At 36.0% G+C, this 20402-nt stretch overlaps 2 protein-coding genes across 2 annotated transcripts in view; one reads left to right on the forward strand and one right to left on the reverse strand.

Moving 5' to 3' along the window:
• The window catches only part of GFM1 (G elongation factor mitochondrial 1), a 41680-nt gene extending 22769 nt beyond the window's left edge, over positions 1-18911 (forward strand). Inside the window, exons 14-18 of the mRNA XM_006200865.4 lie at positions 9906-10068; positions 11639-11783; positions 16276-16436; positions 17211-17264; positions 17413-18911. Of these exons, the coding sequence (XP_006200927.1) occupies positions 9906-10068; positions 11639-11783; positions 16276-16436; positions 17211-17264; positions 17413-17544 (655 nt within the window). The 3' untranslated portion in view covers positions 17545-18911. The remainder of the gene's footprint in view (positions 1-9905; positions 10069-11638; positions 11784-16275; positions 16437-17210; positions 17265-17412) is intronic.
• On the reverse strand, positions 23-6055 carry LXN (latexin). The gene is made up of 6 exons (XM_006200864.4): positions 5692-6055; positions 4318-4380; positions 3079-3256; positions 2627-2763; positions 620-682; positions 23-358 (listed from the first exon to the last, which is right to left on the reverse strand). The coding sequence occupies exons 1-6, from the start codon at positions 5818-5820 to the stop codon at positions 260-262; spliced, it is 669 nt and encodes a 222-aa protein (XP_006200926.1). The 5' UTR covers positions 5821-6055; the 3' UTR covers positions 23-259.
• Positions 18912-20402: the final 1491 nt, after the last annotated feature.

The following is a 20402-nucleotide window of genomic DNA, read 5'->3' on the forward strand; positions in this document are numbered from 1 at the left end:
ACAATTAAACATACTGGAAGGCTGGAATTGAGAGCTTTTTATTATGGGATATACATAGCACTGTTACTGTTGATAAGACACTTTCCATGGTGACACTCTTTATTATGGAAGCTATATAGTTCTGGTACTATAATTAAGCCATTTATACAGAGTGACAATTTTGGGATTCATCTGGCCCCTTAAGGTAGATGTCAATGAAGACTGGCACACACGTCATTAATAAGCATGTTTACACTTCATCCGGTGGTAGGGTCTTCATTTACTCCAACCGTGCTTCTTTTGGCAGACGGCTGTTATGTTTTACTTTAGTACCATATTGTGGATGCCACAGAACTTGCATTTGCCAAGGAATTATCTCCTGCAAGTAAAGGAAATTGATGCTATAATGAAATTTAGAAAACATTCAAGAAAACAGATTTATATTTTGTTAGAGACAAAACAGTCCTCAAAGACAGCATAAAACAAGTTAAATTGCTATAACTGTAGTATACTTCATCTTGGTGCCTGTTTGAATTGACAGGAATTCTGATTTAGAGTCAAAATTAATAAGGCATACTGTGGCTACAAAACAAGTCTTAATTTTGAAAATGGCGTCAAATAAAGATAACTGATACTCTACCTGAGATGCAATGTCATGAAGTAGGATGGTGTAGTCCAGCTCAATGAAGTCATCATTTCTTTGCTATAATTAAAAAAAACCCTGGCATTTAGAACTTAATATCATTGGCAAAAATGATATTTGTATTTTAAAAACCAGCTTTTCTTAATAGATGATGATAACACTTCCACTTAAGTAAAAATAAAAATTGAATGTCATAATTTATTTAGCCTGACAGAAAAACTATTCTCTTCTAAATAAGATTTCTTTCCAACCACATTTTAAAATCACAGTTCACTCGTTTGTTACACTAAAAGTCATTTACCATTTCTGTTTTTAGTTTCTGAGTTCTGGTAGCTAGATAAGAGCATTACAGTCTATAATTTTGTCATTTAAGATTCCTTAATGTTTCCATTGTTCAGAAAAGCATAATATAAGGGATAAACTAATAAAATGAGTGTTTACATTAAAGAAAACCAATTTTATAATAGAAATTCTCTTAAAAACTGGAAATAATAAATGTCATGTTTGATTTTGTGAAAAGCTTTGATCTATGCTGCTAACTGCTTTGGGCATATTAAAGTCTTTATACTTTATACACAGAAATACTGCTTCTACATAGTTTAAAACCATGATTATCAGAGATTTGCTGTTACTTACACAAGGCTCTTTAAGGCTTGTAATTGATGTATTGAAACAAGCTCTGAACTCTAAGAGGCAACACAAACTCCTGTGGCTCCTTCGGCTAACAGTAATTACAAACGTGGCCCCAGGAGCAGATGAAACTATACTAGTCCCTCCTTACAGTATCTGGAAGCAGTCCTTTCTTTGACTATATCAACAAAGAATGTCCTTTCAGAATAAGGTCAAAATCAGTAAGGTTTCTTATATGTTGGCTCTTAATAGGTAAAGATACGTAATATATACACCCTGAAGCACTGTATATATTATTAAACACTTCTATTGGAATTTTCATTAATACTTTAAAACTGCAGTTTGGTGCAGGTTTTTAGGCTTTTTCTTTCATGAAACTACTGACACTGTCTTGTGCACATTCTTCTATAAAAAGATTGTGTATCTTCTGTAACCTGGACCAGCTACTCAATTATCTGAGGCCTCAGTGTCCCTATAGGAGTGTTGTAACCAAGGTTGCTATCTATTACCATGCATTAGAAAAAGGCTCTCTTAAAATGTTGTAATAGTGATGTAGGTATTTGACATCACGCTCTGAGTACCGTAATTGGGTACCTGCCCTCCAGTGCCCAAGGGGATCTAGTAAGTAGTTGAAAGAGCCTGTGGAGTAAAGGTGCTCCGGCTGTCTTGCAGTTTGTTATCAGCAAGCTGAAACAAATCAAGTGGAAAGTCCTTTTCTCCTACGGAGATGACTGCAACTCTTGTGGTTTCTTTGCACTTTTTTTCCTTTATTCCATTAAATACTACTAGTTGACATATTTTTTTCTCTTAAACCTCTTAATAAGGTTAAACTCAATTTATTTTTCTCTCTTCAAGGTCTAGAAAGAAGCAGTTTGAAATAGTCATATCAGACTTAAAACACAAAGTTAACAAGAAGAGGTCGTCAATTATGACTAACAGGGTTTTAAAAGAAAATTATATCAGCAAGCTTCACAAAGATTGAGATGCTAATATTTTTGTTCTGGCTGATCCGGGGGGCAAAAAATTCCAGCCATATCTCTAGCTCTGGCACTGCCATTTCAGTAGAGGAAAAAAGCAGAAGTAGTTTCAGTATCGCATGACTATAGTGATTTGAACACAAAATTTATGTTGCCATAGGAAATAATCTGTATTAGCTATGCACAAAAACCATTGCCAAATTATTTATAACTCAGGACTTCAATCTCTTGAAACCAGCTTCACCTTCTCTGGCCTTGATAACTGTTCTCTCTTTCAAATACCAGGTTCACTATTTTAAATACAAAAATGACTAAAAGGGCACTATTCAGTCATGAATTATAACACTGTCAGTAAATATTAACCCTGTTAAGAGTGTAGTTTATAGAAATTACTTACCACTTGCTTGACAGTTTGAATTTTTGCCATTTTATACCATGTATTTTCAGTAGAATTCTGCCATATTATATAACTAGAGGCAACCCACGCTAAATATCGAACTGGCTTCATTTCCGGAGGTACATTTCCAAAACTGTCTGGTGAGGGAAACATATATATGGTAAACGGAATTACTTATATATGCAGTATTAATTTAACCTTTTAAAGAATCTAAATTCTAAGTCATATCTTAGTTTTCTTCAAATGTGTGCAGAAAATAATTTAATTAAGCCATGGATTGATCTAAAAGTCCCAAGGCCTTTTTTGTTGTTGTTGAATTAGATTAGTACTGAATATTTTTGCAAAAGCCAGTATATTTCCAGCATAGTGTTAACAACTAACAATTTTGAACACAGGTAATTGATATTGACCTTAAAGTTGAAAAACTATTTTTCCATTCCATATTTACATACCTGGAATATTTTGTGCTACTAGTGGTTCCTTCATGGATTTGAGTCTTTGATAAAATGTGTTGTCTTCTTCATCTGGGTTCTTTCCAATTTCTCCTTCAAATGTGAAGTTGACTTCTGGTGCAGAGTCTTGTCCCATTGGAGGGTAAAGTACTTCTGCTGTGCAATTCACTGTAACTTGCTGTTTGAAATATTTTGCAAAAGATCTTTACATATAGATGACCATCCATTACTAATTACTGTTCTTTGAGATATTACACTTAAAGCATTGCCCCCCTAATGGTGTTGTTTCAGACTTGGGAGTGCTTATTCCAGAGGTATCTAATTGACCAAGTAATTTTCTTAGGTAACTTATTTTATAACTTGTAAGTTCTCATAATCTTATAAACAAACCTTAAAACTGAAAATATTTCAGTATTAATGGGATGTCTATTTGCAAGGCAGATTTTAGTCTGACTTATATACCAACTCCAGACTCTGGTTACTTTTTGTCTTTCCATTACTCTTAGTCTCTCCTCCTAAAAATAACAGAAATTTTCTCAAACTCAGGTACTGCAGTCTGTATCTAGATGTAAAATGAAAAGATTGTATCACTGATTCTGCTTTATAAAACTGTCTAGCAGCTCAGATGCCTTTTAATGAATCTCTTTGTGTTAGCCTGTATCTCTTCTTAATTATACTTAGAAAAAGGGCAAACTTTTAAAAATTTCAAGATGGTTATGGTACAAGTTGCAGTACTTTTCAAGTTGGTCTAATTAATAATTTGAGAGGTGTAAAATTTTTTTAACATTTCCCTGCCCTATTACTGAAAGATTCTTATCTGAACATGGTGGTATCAGTTGGCCATTCTGTTACTCATAAATATCTAAAAGCACTGTTTTCTTTAATTAAAAGATATGAAAAACAAAATGATACAGACATAAGACAGTGATGATGATTGGAGAGTTAGTTACTTGTTCATATTAGCATAAATTGAACTAGCCTATGAGTATATAACATTTTTAAAGGAAATTTACTTTAAGTATATAATGTCTCTTCCACATAACTCAATAGAAATATTAACTGTATCTCAGAACACACAAAAAGTAAAAACTGACCCCTGTGTGATCATTTTTTTTTGAGGCAGGGATTTCATTAACAATTTTTCTTTAAAACTGAATTAATCCTATGATTTGATCAGCAGAGGTGATCTGGAGTATTTAGAATCAAATTTTATTTCATAATAAAGGACATTTCACTTACTTTTTGGATAATTTCTTCCACAGAAAATTTCAGGCAATACTTATGTCCTTTTCCTGGAATATCCTAAAATTGAGAAGATGTGGTGTTATTAATAACTCAATTCTTTGCATTGTTAGAAGAATCTATCTTCATTTGTTTGGGGTTACTGACTGGTGGGGGTAAGTGATTAAAGCTTTAGACCTTGAAAAAGGCATGTCACCATGTATATAACATCTAATTTAGGCCCTCTAGCAGGGTTCTTTTGGATGAGAATAAAAGGGTGGGATAAAAGCATCTATGAATTAAATCGATTATAATTTACTTCTAATCGTCAGCGGGCTCTAAACTGGGTCTGTGATCCTAAATTCCACACCTAGATTTTAGAGATTCTGAAAATTTTAATTCTAAAGATGACAGATACACCATTGAAAATATTTTTCATAAAGCTCTGTGTATCCTCCAGATGGTGTTCAATGAAGATGAATTCCATTTGAGGCATATTACTACAAAATGATGTTAAGTACTGTTTTTACTTGTGTATTAGTGGACCTTCAAAATGCTACCTGAACAAATTTTACAACAGTAAGACGAAGGTTTAGGTATTTCACTCTTGAATTAAGATACAATTGAGAGTTTATACCTAGTTAATGTTATCTGGTGTGGTTTTGAAATAGTATCTACTCCCTTTCAGCTCTTAAAGACTGTTAGCAGTTAAACTTCTGTAGGATAAATAAGGGACGGTCTCAAATCTGTTAGATTTTAGTAAAATGAAAGCTTAGTGACTGCCCAGGCCTTGAGCATTTAATTTAACCCTTTAGCCAGAGGGAGCCCATCGTTCACAGCAGTCAGTGGCAGTAGTGTTTGGTGGTAAAGCGAGCCTCAGCTCACAATACTTTTTTCCGATTTTGCTTTGTCAGTTTCTGTTGCTTTTTTGTTTCCCTCTTCATTTTGGTCGAAGAGTCTAGTAAAAGAGTGGTCTTAAAATTTAAGTAGTGAAGAATCATTTTCACAACCGGAGCGTTTGTTGGTCCAGATTGGAATAGTAGATAAGAAACACAGTAGCAGTTTTAAGATCGTTTTGAAAATGGTTCCTACAGGTTTCACTTGTGGAAAGGGAAAAATGCCTCCCCTCATTGAGAACATTTCCTTATATTAGGTCCCATAAAAACTATACCAACGTCTCTGCCTTCCCGCGTGAAAACAACAAATAGCCCTGGGGCTGTCCCGAGACTGGAGTGTAGAGCACCCTAAGAAATGCTAACTCGTCTCGACCGAAGGTCAGCAGTGTGACCCAGAAGAGGCGTCGGAGTCTGGGGTAGGGGGCGGGGTTGGGAGCGGACCACGCTGAGAACCTAGGGAGTAGCAGGTGCCCTCACCGCCCTCTGCCCAACTCACCTCCAGGCTGGCTTGTTTGACTGTCTGCACCAGAAACACCTTGTGGGGGGTCCCCTGCTGGTAGTTGATGCAGCTCTCCGCCACCGAGGCCGCCCTGGAAGCTGAGTAGTGGGTTGGAGAGATTTCCATTCTCGGTGAGTGGCGGCTGGGCTCTCGTGGGGCTGCTCAAGCTGGGAGACGCGTCCCCGTCCAGCCCGCGCGGCCCTCCTGCTTTGGGCTGGGCGTGGCAGGGGCGGGATCGCCAGCTCCTTCCCTTCCTCTCTTCCTCGTTCCTTCCGATTCTGACAGCTGCCGCCTGGGCGCTGGTTCCTGAGAGGGCTGCTCCTGTGGCCCCGCCCTGCTACCGCCTACAGTTACTCTCCGGTTCCTGCGAGCAGAGAGCCCCCTCTTCCTTTAAGGGGGTGGAGGTGTCGGGAGAGAGTCTGTGGGCTAGGCGGTCAGGGACTACATCCTTCTTTTTGTTAACTTTTCAGAAGTGCAGGGAGGGGCTTTCTGGACTTTGCCTTAATGGAGCATCTCCCCTGGGGCTTCTAGTTTCCTCTCAGTGGAAAGAGTGGTTGCTTCACTTGCAGACAGGAACACAACTTCCTTGTACACCACCCCCAGTGTCAGGCACAGGGCAAAGTGCAAAGGAGCTCCAGGTAGTGAGTCATGCGAATCCTTCTTTTCCCTTCCCAATGTGAGAGTTCAGGAACAGGCTTCCTCAACCCCAGCAAATCAGAATATGAGACTGCAAACCATAGCATTAATTTGGAGAATTATGTAACTTAGGTCAGGAGAAATTTTAAAAGGTACTTGCACCCTTCTCTCCCTTTACTGATCTTAGAAGGATGAGGTTTTGATATAACACCATGCTTCCACTTTGAATATTTTACTTTGAGGATTAAAACATTTAAAAACTGAACTTAAAGCACTACATTAAAGTAGCTTCTAACAAAAGTAGTTTTTAAAGCTCCTTCAGCAAGCACAGACTTTTAGTACACATTTTCACTCTATAGATCTCTTAATTACCTGTGTCTGTCACCTTCAAAGGAACTATAATCTAGGCTGTTTTTTGGATTTGCTGTAGATCAGGCAGCTAAGATTTCTTTTCATCAGATATATAGCTAACCTGACACTAGCTTGTTGGGCTTGGAAATAAAGATTCTTTGCTATTTTTCTCAAGATGGATTTTGTTGTTTCTTTGGGTAGATATATACGTTGTAGGGTTTTTTTTTAAGTTAACAAAAATGTATTTGTAATGTGTTTTCTCAAATATCTTTTAAAACTTATTCATAAATAAAGTCTTTGGAATAAGCACGTTTTTAACACGTTGATTGCCATGTTACCCAAATCCAGGTGACAGTTGTGTTTCCTCAGGGGCACCTGATCCACAGTGGGTGATCAAAGTGTTAAAGAATAGTAAGCAGTAAGGCATTTCCCATCCTTTCTAGGTAATATTAGCCATTAGTTGTCAAGTTACTAGACGATGAAAGGGTTAATTTCTCCTCTTAAGACTTTTACAAAAAATGGAGGTTTTTCTCTTTTGCTGGGGCAGGGCTAGTCATTCATCTTTCAGCCAACCTCTTAGGTTGTCACCGAGTATGTGTGTGTGAATTACGTGAATTATGTTGCTCCAGGAAAGAGTGGCTGAGAACATTCTGATTATGCAGAAAGAAATTTTTGCTGAGAATGAAATTTTTAGTTTCACAAATAGCTACTTAACATCTCTTGTGTAATTGTTAGAATTGTGAGAAGTACATGTGAGCTTCCTAGATAAAGTCACCTTTTTGAAGCTTTATGAATACAACTACTGTCTCTGTAGATCAAGGCTAGTAACATCGGTTGTGATGTCAGGCATTTATTTACTAAAAGTACATATATTAGGTTCTTTTTAAAATATAACTGTTACATTTAAATTTTTCAACTGCCTATTTAGATGTTAAATAAATAAACTGCATTAAGAGAATTTCATTCCTATTCTTGAGTCCTTGAAATCTTAGTTGCTTACTAAGGCTTCTTGAATGATTAGTTAACGGATCATTATCCTCAAGCTTGAATAATGTATGGGTTACTTTGAAAGTAACAAAATTATTACGGATCTCTGGGATCGGGCAAATTAAATAACTATGAACATAAAACTAAAAACGCTTATGACTTGCAACTTTTGTAAGACTATAAAGTCACGTTAAAGCTACAAGATAGGATATACAATAAAACCAACCAACACAATTCTAGTTAACATTTATTTTAATGTGAGAGAGAATGTTTTGCCAAAACTAATTTGTCTTTCACAAAATGCCAGTGGTCTGACCACAGGAGCATGGGTTCTTTTGTCTTCAGTGTACCTGTTAGCTGCCTACCAGGTGGTGTCTGAGTTCTTCCAATTCTCTGCTTAAGCGACAGTAAAATCTTTCTTGTGCAGTGTCTTCTAATGGCTTTTGAAGTGAATCAGGTTAAATCAGTTTATATTCTTTTCTTATTGGCCTTCTTAGAAACATGTTTGATTAAGAGTATTGGTCTTGGTGCAAATCCTGGCTTTGTCACTTAACAGCCATATCACGTTTGGCAAGTTTCTTAGCTTCTCTGACCCTCAGGTTTCTCACCTATAAAATCATGAATAAAAACAGTACCTACTTGATAGGTCTGTGGTGAAGAACAAGTAAGACAGTCCATAAAAAGTGCTTAGCACAAGCCTGGCACATAAGTATTCTGTTATTTGGCATCCACTTGATTATCAGCTCAGCCATGATCCTGGAAAACTGCATGGATTACTTGTAAACTGGTCCTCCAGGGCAGTGCTGTCCAGTAGAACTTTGTGCAGTGATGACAGTGTTCTGTCTATGCTGCCCTGGACACTAGCTACACTGCACACTTGCCTATTGACCATTTGCAATGTGACTAGTGCAACTGAGGAACTAAATTTTAAATTCTATTTAACTTTAATATAAAGTTCAATGTAAATATCTGTGATTGGTGATTACCATACAGATAGCACAGATCCAGAGTATGTTGTATAGATATTTTATTACTATCAACAAAATCGAAAACAATTTAAAATGTCTTAGAGAAGTTGTGCATACTTAAGAATATGTCAGTGGACCATAGTTTTGGAATCCCTTTAGTAATTCTGTGGTGATTCGGCAGTTGTTTCTCTTCTGCTTTCCTTCTCTCAGTTCTGATAGCTGTTTGTTTCCCTCCCAGGAAAATTAATCTTTCAGCGTTTTGTTTTTCCCAGCCCATCCTCAAGCTCTTGGCCGCTGGAAGATTATTTTAAAGGCAGTTCCTCAGGCACATTCACACTTAGGCTATGAAATCTGCTTATTCCAAGCTGACATCTCCTGCTGAAAATTGCTATTTACTTCTTCCAGCCCACTCACAGATCTGTTTGCAGGAATACACGCTCATTAGTGTCCACTTAACTCCAGTTATCTACAGTCAGCTTTGAAATCAGCTGGCTGCTTTCACCTTACGGTCTTGAGGAAGGTTCTGTTTAAAGGAAGAAATGCCTTGCAACAGTAGATACTCTTAAAATGTTTTCTTCAAAGAAATAGTAGCCTGTGTTTACATATATTTAATATGTATGTAAGGTGTTTATCCTATTTATGTTGTCATTAGTAGTTTGAAGTAAACACTGACCTGTGTCTATATATGTGTATAGTTGAGTGGCTTATGTTAATCATAATCATTTTGCCGTTAATCATTTCCAGGTGTTAGTTACTCCACCCGAAATTCCCTTCTCTTTTTATTACCTCAGTCCATAGTGTCCAAGTTGTAAAATCAAATACCAGCTACCTGTATGAATTAACTGCACAGCTCCTACTTTCAGGTAACTGTCCTTGATTATATAGGTTTAAGGAGAGAACCCTGTGTCCCAGGGAAGGGAGGCATTCCAAAGGAAATGGGCAAGCTCTTTGGAATGTAGATTACTACAATAGAAACCTTAGGCTGACTGATTTTAATTAGTTGACTTTTATTTTCTTCTTATGAAATTCAGAATTAGTAGAATTAAAACCGTGGATTACTTTAGTGGTGTACCACCCTTCCCTCCAAGTAAGAACAGAAAGGAGAGGATTCCTTTTTAAATGAATTCTACAATAAAATGTTATAGCAAGTTATATTTGAAGGGAAAAATGATGAAATGTGTTTTCTCATTTAAATTAGTAGGAGCTGTTTTATTTTGGGAATTATATAATGCTATGTTGATTTTTTTTTTCCTCTTTAATCACTTTTAGGTTTGAGTTTACACATAAAAAACAATCAGGTGGTGCAGGCCAGTTTGGAAAAGTGATAGGTGTATTGGAGCCTCTGGACCCAGAGAACTACACTAAGTTGGAGTTTTCAGATGAAACATTTGGGGCAAATGTTCCAAAGCAATTTGTGCCTGCTGTAGAAAAGGTAAAAAATAAATAAGTAAATAACCTTTACTGTATTTTTGAAAAATCAAAAACAGTCTTCTAGGTATCAAATCATTTTTTTCTGTGTTTCATTTTCGTTACAGTCTTACTTTTTCTGATTAAGCTTTCCATCTGATTTAGAATCTTTAATTCATTGAGTTGAAGAGCTATAAATGTATGCTATGACAATGAGGGGAAATAGTTCTGTGTCTGAATCATAGTTATTACATTTCTCTTGATAAATTGAAACTACTTAATTGATTGTAATCAGCAACTGAAATTTGTAGTAGTTGTCAGGGATTGATGCAAGTTTTAGGTGTTCTGTTGCAGTAGAATGACCATTCATTAAGACTCCCAGTCCCTGGGTGCTGCCATCATCTTTGCTACTGATTCAAATGCTTTTCGGTAAACCCTGGTGTTCAGAACCACTTTCTTCATTTTAAACTGAGCATATAATGCTTCAATCTGAACCCCTCACAAATTGAGGATCAGATAAGACTGTGACATTTCTTTGGGAAATGTGAAGAGCTTTACACATATGATGGGCTATTAGTGTTTTGTTTGCTTTCTGGGTCACTGGCTTTAAGACTGTTGTAAAAATCTTTAGCAACTGTCTATTCTTATAGATTGAGATTTTTAGGTTTTTAGGAATCTTTATTAATAGATCATAATTTTGGTTTCAGTATTTTGGTAGCTTTTTTTGTGATTAGTGTATTTCATTCATTACCCTTTATTTCAAGACAGAATTTTGTCATTCACACTTTTAAATTATCTTCTATTCTAAAAGATTAATGTAGGTGAAGGAAAGCTTAGATATTTCTCAACACTGAGAGTTTACAGTTTTAAAATGTCAGAAATACATTGTGCTACATGTGCAGCTGTGTGATTGTCTTGCCATGAAAAACTAACTTGAATTGTAGGAGCACTACAAATATAAAAGTGACTGAATGGAAAAGAACTGCACACTTATCAAATTGTATTCTTTAAATAGGTTTATTTTATTGATATCATCATACCTCAGTAAAGCTGCTTTTTGAAAAAGAACTTGTTTGGAAAAATGAAAGTACCTTTTACTTTTAGTTCTTACTGACATTGTGTAACACTAAAGATATTATGTAGTGATCTGCCAGTGAAGCAGAGCAGTGATAGGTATACAGAAGGAGCTCAAGACACAGCTGTTAATTAGATGCCAATTTTGATGGAGGTTTTCTTTTTGGGAGTTTCTCAGATTTACCTTTCCTGTTTCCTCCTTATAAAATTAAGATCATGCTGTCTCTATAATGCTTCGTGAGAGTGTATAATTCCTGCTGAGGTTATGAGAAAGTGATTGCTGGCACTCTCAGCATCCCACCTTTAAGTAATATGCTTTTCCAAGAGATTGCTCATCTAGAGACCACAATAATAAAACTTAAATGGTAAGGCTGTTCAACTTTTTTTAAAAAATTTAAGGAATGAAATACAGCATAAACAAAAATGTTAAACTCCTGATTACTGAGACTTTTGGGGGTTCGCGGTAATGCATCTGCAAGTGCAACCCACCCGCTCCAGAGGTTATGTTCATTCACTAACAGGGGTTTCTGGATGCGTGCGAGAAGGGCCCTCTGTCTGGTCACAAGCTCTCTGGGCTCCGGTTTGTCCTGCAAGATGGAGCACATCACATGGTGGATTCCAATGAAATCTCTTTCATCCGTGCAGGAGAAGGTGCTCTCAAACAAGGTATGCTGCGTCTGGCATTTGCCGTGTCCCTATGTCTGTTTCCCTGGTGGACCATCAGCCCCAGAAGGCAGTACTGTGCTGTTTAGGTCTTCTCCCCTCAGTGGTAGGCAGCACATCAGGGAACATGATCAGTTCTGGGAAAATATTCATAGAATCAGAGTGAGAATACATTGCTATGTCTTCTTTCTCATAAAATTAAAATCCTACTTTGTTCTTTCTAAATTATCTGATATTTTTCATAGATAATCTATAAGTTCCATTTTTAATGGAAAAGAAGACAGAAATGCTCAGAATTCTAAGAAATATTTTGAAGAAACATTATAGTCATGTTATTTTTAGTGACTTATTCAGATGTCAGAAAAATCCATAAATTTGAAATAACTTTTTCATGTATGACATTATAGGCTTTTAGGCATTTTGAGGATTGCAGAGTATTTTGAAAGAATTCGGTAAACCTTATTCACAGTGTAGACTTCTTGCTTAACTGCTAAAATCATCAATCTTTCTCACATAGAATAATATGTGTGTTAAAACCGTGATGGAACAGAACCCTAAGCAATTGCAGATGTATCTGACTCATTGCTTTGAAGAGAGAAAAGCAAATAACAACAGGGCATCAGGGTTATTCAACAAAGGAGTTCCAAGTTCTATCTGGAAACCAGAAAATTCATTCTTTTTGTCATGTCTTCCATACCTGTTATATGGTAATTCATTCATAATGTCCGCAAGTGTGTTTACACAGGAGAATTATGATTCACAAAACATTTCAGGAATATTTTTGGGGAAGAGGGTCAGGATGGACAGCAGAAAATTAATCTTAACACACCATTTCCAAGCATTTGGTAAATCAGGACTTACTGATTCTGTACAAATTCTGGGCTTCATGTTGTTTTGGGGCTGTTAGCCTTTGTGATCGGGTGTGGGGCAATGGTTGGAGAAGGTTGCTCATTCCTTAACCAGACTGCTAATTTCTTATTTTACTTAAACTAATGGGAGCCACTAGTAATTTGTGATTTAGGGCGAGAGAATCCTCTATTTTCTTTATGCCAGCTAGCGATTAGAAATGTGATTGGAACCTGTGATCTGGAGACCTTGTCACAGTCTGACAATTGTGTTCATAGGAAAAGAGGGAAATAAAGTCATAAAATAAGACTTTGTTAGGCTTGATTCAGATGGTTACACCTGCCTCTTGCCCTCTAGGTGTTTACCACTTTAATAAATCTTAAACAAATTTGTTGTAATCACTTCATGTTTTTTTTTCAGCTTTATTGAGGTACAGTTGACAAAGCTGTAAGATATTTAAAGTGTATAATATGATGATTTGATAAATGAATACATTGTGATACTTTTTAGAAGTATAGTTAAATTAGAAATCACCAATTGTTCTATGCTAGTTCTTGACTGGAGATTGGTGACTTTCCTGGAGATCTAGGTTACATAAGGCAAGGTAATTGGTAAAATCAGTTAACAAAGAACCTCATCCTTTTTAATTGTACCTATGTGAAATATAAATAAATATAGATTATATGCTTATAATATACATACACATATTCATGAAGAAAGTCTGCATATCTATGAATATTAACTACACAGTTGAATATATACCATTTAGTTTTTAAATACTTCAGTGTGCAAATATTGTTATGTGTGATTGCCTGGTGGGGGTGCGAAGGAAAAGCATTAGATGATAACTGAATTGACAAGCTTTTTTTTTTTTTTGCTAGATAAACATGTACAAAATAAGCAGGGTGCTAGCATGAAAAATATATTACTTTTCTGTTTCATCATCTAATTCTTATTTCTCCATGATTGAAAGACAAAAATGTAACAGGGTATGAGGAAATTTTTCCAGGCTCAAAATCAGGTTTTCATGCGTAGACTTCCATTGTATATTATGAGAGTTTTAGGGAGAAAATGTTGATAAATGCACTTAGAATCAGATTAGCTTATACTTTTGAGCTATTCCCTGTTATCAAAATTGGAAGAAAAACAGTTCAAATTCTCATGTATTTTTCATTAAAAAAAGAAAACTGGAACTATTTTCAGTCACAATTTAAACTTTGTCCCTGAGATTAACCACTGATGTATCTAAAACTGAAATGTGAAATTGAGCGGATGTGACCGTTTGCCATCAGTTTTTTTCTGGCCAGTTTTTGGGAAGACCACTATGTTTGGTCTACCCCAGAAACTCGAACTTGTAGCTACTCTACAAGAGAAGTAAAGTCCTACCCAGTGTCATGGCTAGCTCATTTCACTCAGCAGTGTCCCTTTTTAAATCTCTGGGCTTTGAGTTTGAACCCTGCCTCTACTTCATACTTAACTCTGTGGAAATGGGCAAGCCTAGGCTGCTTGGAGAGAGTAATTACACAATATTATGTGAGAGTGTACTTGAGAACACTTGCTCATCCATATTTGGATATAGTGCATGCTCATTCCCCTCACTCCCCTTCGTGCTACCTTTCACCTGGCACTATGCCTTGCCACCCATTCCCCAGCTTTGTGTCTCAGAGTGATCATAGGAGCACTCAGTGATCACTTTCGTGCTGTTTATTATGCTGAGTACAGGAATTATCATATCTGGTCTTCAACAGTTGAGAAAATTGAGACTCAAGAGTAGTTAACTGAATGGCTCAAGGTTACATGCTAGTTAGTGGAGGTGCTAAGTGTTAAACCCAAACCACAGCCCTAGCCCTTGACCACTTCCTCACACAACCTCTTTAGCACTTGGTGTGGTGTTATCAACATTATCCTTAGTGGGCTGAAACAGAAATATTACCACCTCTACCCACCAGTTTAGGCTTCAGAGGTCCTGTGATGACATTGGTGTTTTCATTTCCTGCCTTAAGACCACATGGATCTGCTTGAGGAAATTTGTTTTTGGGACTTGGCTGCCAGGTAACTATTTAAAAAATGGCAGGATGAATTAGCGCTGGAGTCTTGTCACACGGAATGGGTTTAGAGGAAGGCACGCATAAGGGTGAGGTTCTTTGAAAAAATTGGGGGGTGGATTTTGGAGGAAAGAGGGAGTTTAAAAGGGAAGGAGCAGAGTAAGGGAATATGAAACTGAGAACTAGACGTGCTATCCTCAACAATTAAGAGGTGGGCACTGTATACTTGGCCCCTTCCTTTCCTTTGGAATAAGACCCTTTCACACTCCAGCTCTTTTTTATTACTAACCTGTTGCAAACACTATACAATGTGTAACTAAATCTTAATAAGTCTGCTCACATCACTCTTTCTGGGTACCTTCTGCATTAATTACACTTACTGAGAGCCAAGGAAGCTCTGCAGTTGTAATAACCCAAGAAGTTACAAGAAACAGAGCTGCTTGTACAGTCCAGAATTATTAGTCTACTACTATAAATATCTGTGTAGGAGAGTTCTGCAGGGTTTAGCTAATGAAACTTAGGACTCTACAAAATTCAGTTATTCCTCTTTTCAGAACTAATTGATTAATTTGGACTATTTTGTCAAAGATAGGTCTGAGCTAGAATAGATTTGAGTTAGAAAATTTTCAAGGAAATACAGTTATATTAAATGACTGTTCCTTCCGTTATTGCACTTAAGGTAATAGTATCTTCAGAAGAAGTGCTTTAATGAATATACGAGAATAGTTGCTGACTGGTTTATTATAAACAAATTGATGTTTGGAAAATTACGATTATTTTAAAACAAAATATTTTCTTTGTCACCTTTTCTGTGTTTTGCTTAAAGTCTTTATTTAGAGATAACTCATCCAGTCTGGAGCTGAGGTATTATTCTGCACTATCATAACGTCCAAATTAAATATGTTCTGGTTATGTCTAAGTGGGATAAAAAAGTGTACGTACACATTGAGGTTTAGTGCTTAAATGGCCCTTAGCATCTAGGCCCATGTTTTTATTTTGTAGGTGAAGAAACGCAAGTCCGGAAAAGACTGTGTTTTTCTAAAAGGCATGCAACTTATTAGAGGCAGAGCAGAAGCTAAAAACTTGGTTTCCTAATTCTCAATTAGGTATTGAGATTGTTCAGCCTAGACAGATCCCAGGTGTGACTTGATTATTGTCTCCAAGAATAAATAACTATCTGCCAGGGACTAACAGGAAAGAATTGATTTACCTTGATCAGAGATGTGACAGTGTCTTTACTCCTGAAAGATTTCAGAAAGAATAAGTAACCCTCAGCTGCATAATTTAAATTGTAAAAGGCTTGATCAAATGTTGTTGTAAGACTCCTTTGATATTATTCTCTGCAGCTTAATGATTTTTAAGGATAAAAATATGGTAATGGACATACTAATATTAGAATTAAGTGGTGTTTTACTGGAATTTCCATTTAGAAGAGTGACCGCTACTACTACTAGAAAAATGAGTCCAGATCAAAGATTTTAACCTCATCATTTGTGTGTGTACCTTTGGGAGAGTACTCTATCTTCCTTGTGTATATTTGGATAGAAAAGAGTCCCAGTTCGTTTAAAGATTAATAAACCAATTTATTTTTTTTTAAACACCAGCCTTGGCAGATGCAACATTATGTATTCTTGAACCTATTATGTCTGTGGAAGTCATAGCTCCAAATGAATTTCAGGGAGCAGTGATTGCAGGAATTAACCGACGCAATGGAATAATCACAGGACAAGATGGAGTTGAAGACTATTTTACACTATATGCAGATGTAAGTATTGTTGGTTCCTGACAACCTGGCTTCTATTAACCATAGGAGGAAATCAGATTAGCTTTTGTTTCTGGAAATCGTAGAGCAAATTGACACATTTCCCTGGCTATTTGAGTGTTGAGTTTGTGGCTTATATATGTGTGACAATTTCTGTAATTTTCTGTTACAGGAATTTTCTGTTAGAGCATCTTAAGTGCAAAAGCTAAAAATAAGATTTATTTCATGTAGACTTTGTGAATATGCTATTTTCTTAGATATATAGTTCCATTTTCTCATTATAGCTTTATTTGCATAGCTGTCTTATGCTCTAATTTATTGGGATATTTAGTTCCCTTGCCTGTACCTTACTTGACTTAAATCTCATGGGAGAAAGGGTTTATTACATTACCTAAGGCCTCCTGAAGACACTACTACTGACATGTCATTGAGGAGTCCTTAGGAAAGCTGTATTCACATTTTCACCCAAGAAACGCGTCTGAGCACTTGAGCTGCAGCGAGTGGAGTGGGGTGAGAGGAAAAGGCTGTTGATGGTGTCCACTCTGTGAAACTGGAAGATTTGCTTTCTAGTTGTGACTGTGAAATGAAATTATTTTCAAATAGGGTTTCTACTTGCAGTGAAACAAAAATAAATTTTTCTTTGGCTTCTATCTTTTAAACCAGGAGTAGTTAGTAGAAACCTAAGTCTAAAAGAATTAAATTGCTAAGGCTTCTCTGTATTTTCCTCAAACATTTTTCAATAAGCAATGTTAAAGTATCTACTATGTTTATTTTCAGGTCCCTCTAAATAATATGTTTGGTTATTCCACTGAACTCAGGTCATGCACAGAGGTAAGCAGGTGCTTACGTTTTAATTCAGTGCTCGAGAGACCATCCTACAAAATGATCATTTTTATGAAATCTTGTCTTTATGTGACTTGACTTGATAGTTGGGTTTTTTTTAATTTGCTTGTTTTGTTTGTTTGTTTTAAACACCCAGGGGAAGGGAGAATATACAATGGAGTACTGCAGATACCAGCCGTGTTCACCATCCACACAAGAAGACCTCATTAATAAGTATTTAGAAGCTACAGGTCAGCTTCCTGTAAAAAAAGGAAAAGCCAAGAACTAGTTTTCTTCAGTTTTTTGACTGAATATGCAAGGTTTAGATACTTTAACGGACTCTAATGGAATGAAACCAGGCTGAGAACAAGTAATTTTAGAAGCCCTTTCTATTAAATTCAGGAGCTTCTATTATATCAAAGTCAATTCTATATATATCTCCTCTATTGATTGGTTTTTACCTCAAATAAAATATTATTACGGAAATACATTTAATACTGATTTAAGGGGGAAGAGGCTTATTTCTGTTATACTTCTAAGCTTAGAACGTGTATAAACTTCCAAATTTTTTATAAGAATTTTCAACATACAGAAAAGCTGAAAAAACAGTACAGAGAGTGGCCATATACCTTCCATTTGGACTCAACAGTGGACAATTTTGGTAACAGTTTGTTGATCAAATAATTTCCTTTGTCATGTTTGCTTTATCTGTTTGTCTGTTGTCCATGTATGTCTTATACTTCCATTTTTTTTAAAAATTGTTTTGCTGAATACTTGGAAGTGAATTGCATATATCATGATACTATCTTGGATTGTCATCTTTTAATTGGCAGCCTTTTTAAGAGTGGATTCCTTTGTGACAACGTGGATGACCCTAGAAGAGATTATGCTAAGTGAAGTAAGTCAGAGAAAGATAAATACTGTATGATTCTTACCTATAGGTGGAGTGTAAAAAAACAAATGAACAAACATTAAAATGGAAGCAGACTCATAGATACAGAGAACAAACAGGTAGGTGTTTGTTAGAGAGGAGGGAGGAGTCAGGAGAGAGGAGTGAAATAGGTGAGGGAGATTAAAAGGTCCATACTTCCAGTTACAAAATAAATGAGTCCTGGGAATAAAATTATTTTTTAAGGAATGGATTCTATATGATCTTAATAGAGAATGTTTTTCAGATTCTTTATTTGGACATTAAAATGCTAGCTAGATTTCTAGCTATTTTATGTAGAGCTGATTGCTTCAATTTGTGGCTTCCGCAGATTTTTATCTGCTTGTTTTTAGGAGTGTAAATGTTACTTTTTGCAGACCTATGAGGTGAAAAACAGACCCTTGCATATGCTTTTCTTATCTATATTCATCTTAGTGTTTCTGTAGCTCAAAATAATAAAAAATTTATAATTAACAGGCTTGCTGCCTAGTCTGTTTCATTCACCTTGTAAATGCTAGCTGAATTTGAGTCTGTTAGAATTTATCATGTATTGTATTCATTGAGATTGTGAAAGAACAAATGTTAAGCTTTTGTTCCTAGAATATGTTGGACTTTGCCAGACAATTCCACCATATTCAGAATTGCCTCATCCAAAAATCATCTGATGTAATAGACATGCCCTAGTCCTTTCCCTTAGTGAATAATACAAATAAAATAACTGGCTTAAATTTCTTTGTTTTTCTTGATTTATAGATTTGACTTTATAACTTAAGGTTCCTAGAAAAAAATCTTTAAAAAATATTGAGCAAGTGTTTTCAAGGCATTTGCTAAATGCTTGATATGCATGATCTAATTTCGTTTTTACAACCCTATGAAAGTAAATTACTAAATGTCCATTTTTGTAATGGAGGTGGCAGAAGCACAGAGAAGGTAAGTAACTTGTCCAAGATCATACAGCTCATTAACTTTTCAAATTGATAATGCAGTTATTATACTTACCAAACCAACTGCATTTTCCCATAAATATATCTGTTGCTACAGTAGCATCAGGCCTGAAAAATATTGTTGCTTTGGCATTTCATGAGCATCTCACGGTATTGATAATGACTTTGAATAGTGTTCTTAATGAGGAAATACCTTCTTAGAACTTAGCACAGTTCCTCTGGTTATTGCCAACAGTTAGAAATATTAGAACATAAGATGGATAAATTTGGATTTGTTTTTAACTTGGTCTGGTTATGATGGTATGGTTCCTGGAAAGAGTCTAGATATCTAATGTGACACCAGCATTTCATAGGCAATGACACAGGCCCAGCTGGTGGGAGTAACTAGAACAGGATCACACAGGGGCCGATCCAGGACCAGAACCCACATCTCTTGCTAAGTCATTAGTCTGGTTATAGTTTAAAGACCACATACCAGCCAAAGTCTCTACAAGGAAAAAATTAATGAGGATATTCATAAGTAAGTTTCTTTTATACTACTAAAGAATAATTATTGGCTAATTTAAAAACAGACAGTATTATTTGTGTTGGAGAATAGTGGCAGCACTAGGGAGTATTGCCCTGATTCCCAATCCTGGCAGCACTTTAAAAATCACCCAGAAGCTTTAAAAATACCCAGGCCGACCCTTAGATACTCTCATTCTTTGGATCAAGAACAGAAGTTTTCTGGTTTATTCAAATATACAGACAAGGTTAAAGACCATTGTAATGTCACCTGCACCTCCAAAACATGAAATGCAGATATGTCACACTATTAATATTTTGTGTGAAGTTAGAGTTTGGGCTGTTTGTTTTTAGTTTGATAACTTTACCCTTAAAGATACAGTTTTCTGTTATTCCTTTCCTCTTTGCTTAGTCTTAGATTGTTTAGTTTGTGAAGACACTTAATTCTGAAGTTTTAGGATTTTTTCAGATTTTAATGTTTTTGAAATCTGGATGAGTCTGTAAATTGATACCAGTGAAACAAGGCAGCCACCAGGTAAGTAGTACGTTGTGACACGTAGGAATACATCCCTGTGTAGAAAACAGCTATTTGCATTGCTAAAACTATACATTTTTATATTAGAGCTTTAATTGTTGCTTGGTGTCTTCAGGTACCACTGTAATGCATCATTGAAGTAGTTAATGTATTCACAGGCAATTTACTGTGAGCATTCATACAAATAAGCGTCAGGCAGCATGTTAGGTGACTGTAGCACTTTGAAATCTAGGAAA

Source organism: Vicugna pacos, chromosome 1, assembly GCF_048564905.1.
Source record: "Vicugna pacos chromosome 1, VicPac4, whole genome shotgun sequence".
NCBI classification, from domain to species: domain Eukaryota; kingdom Metazoa; phylum Chordata; class Mammalia; order Artiodactyla; family Camelidae; genus Vicugna; species Vicugna pacos.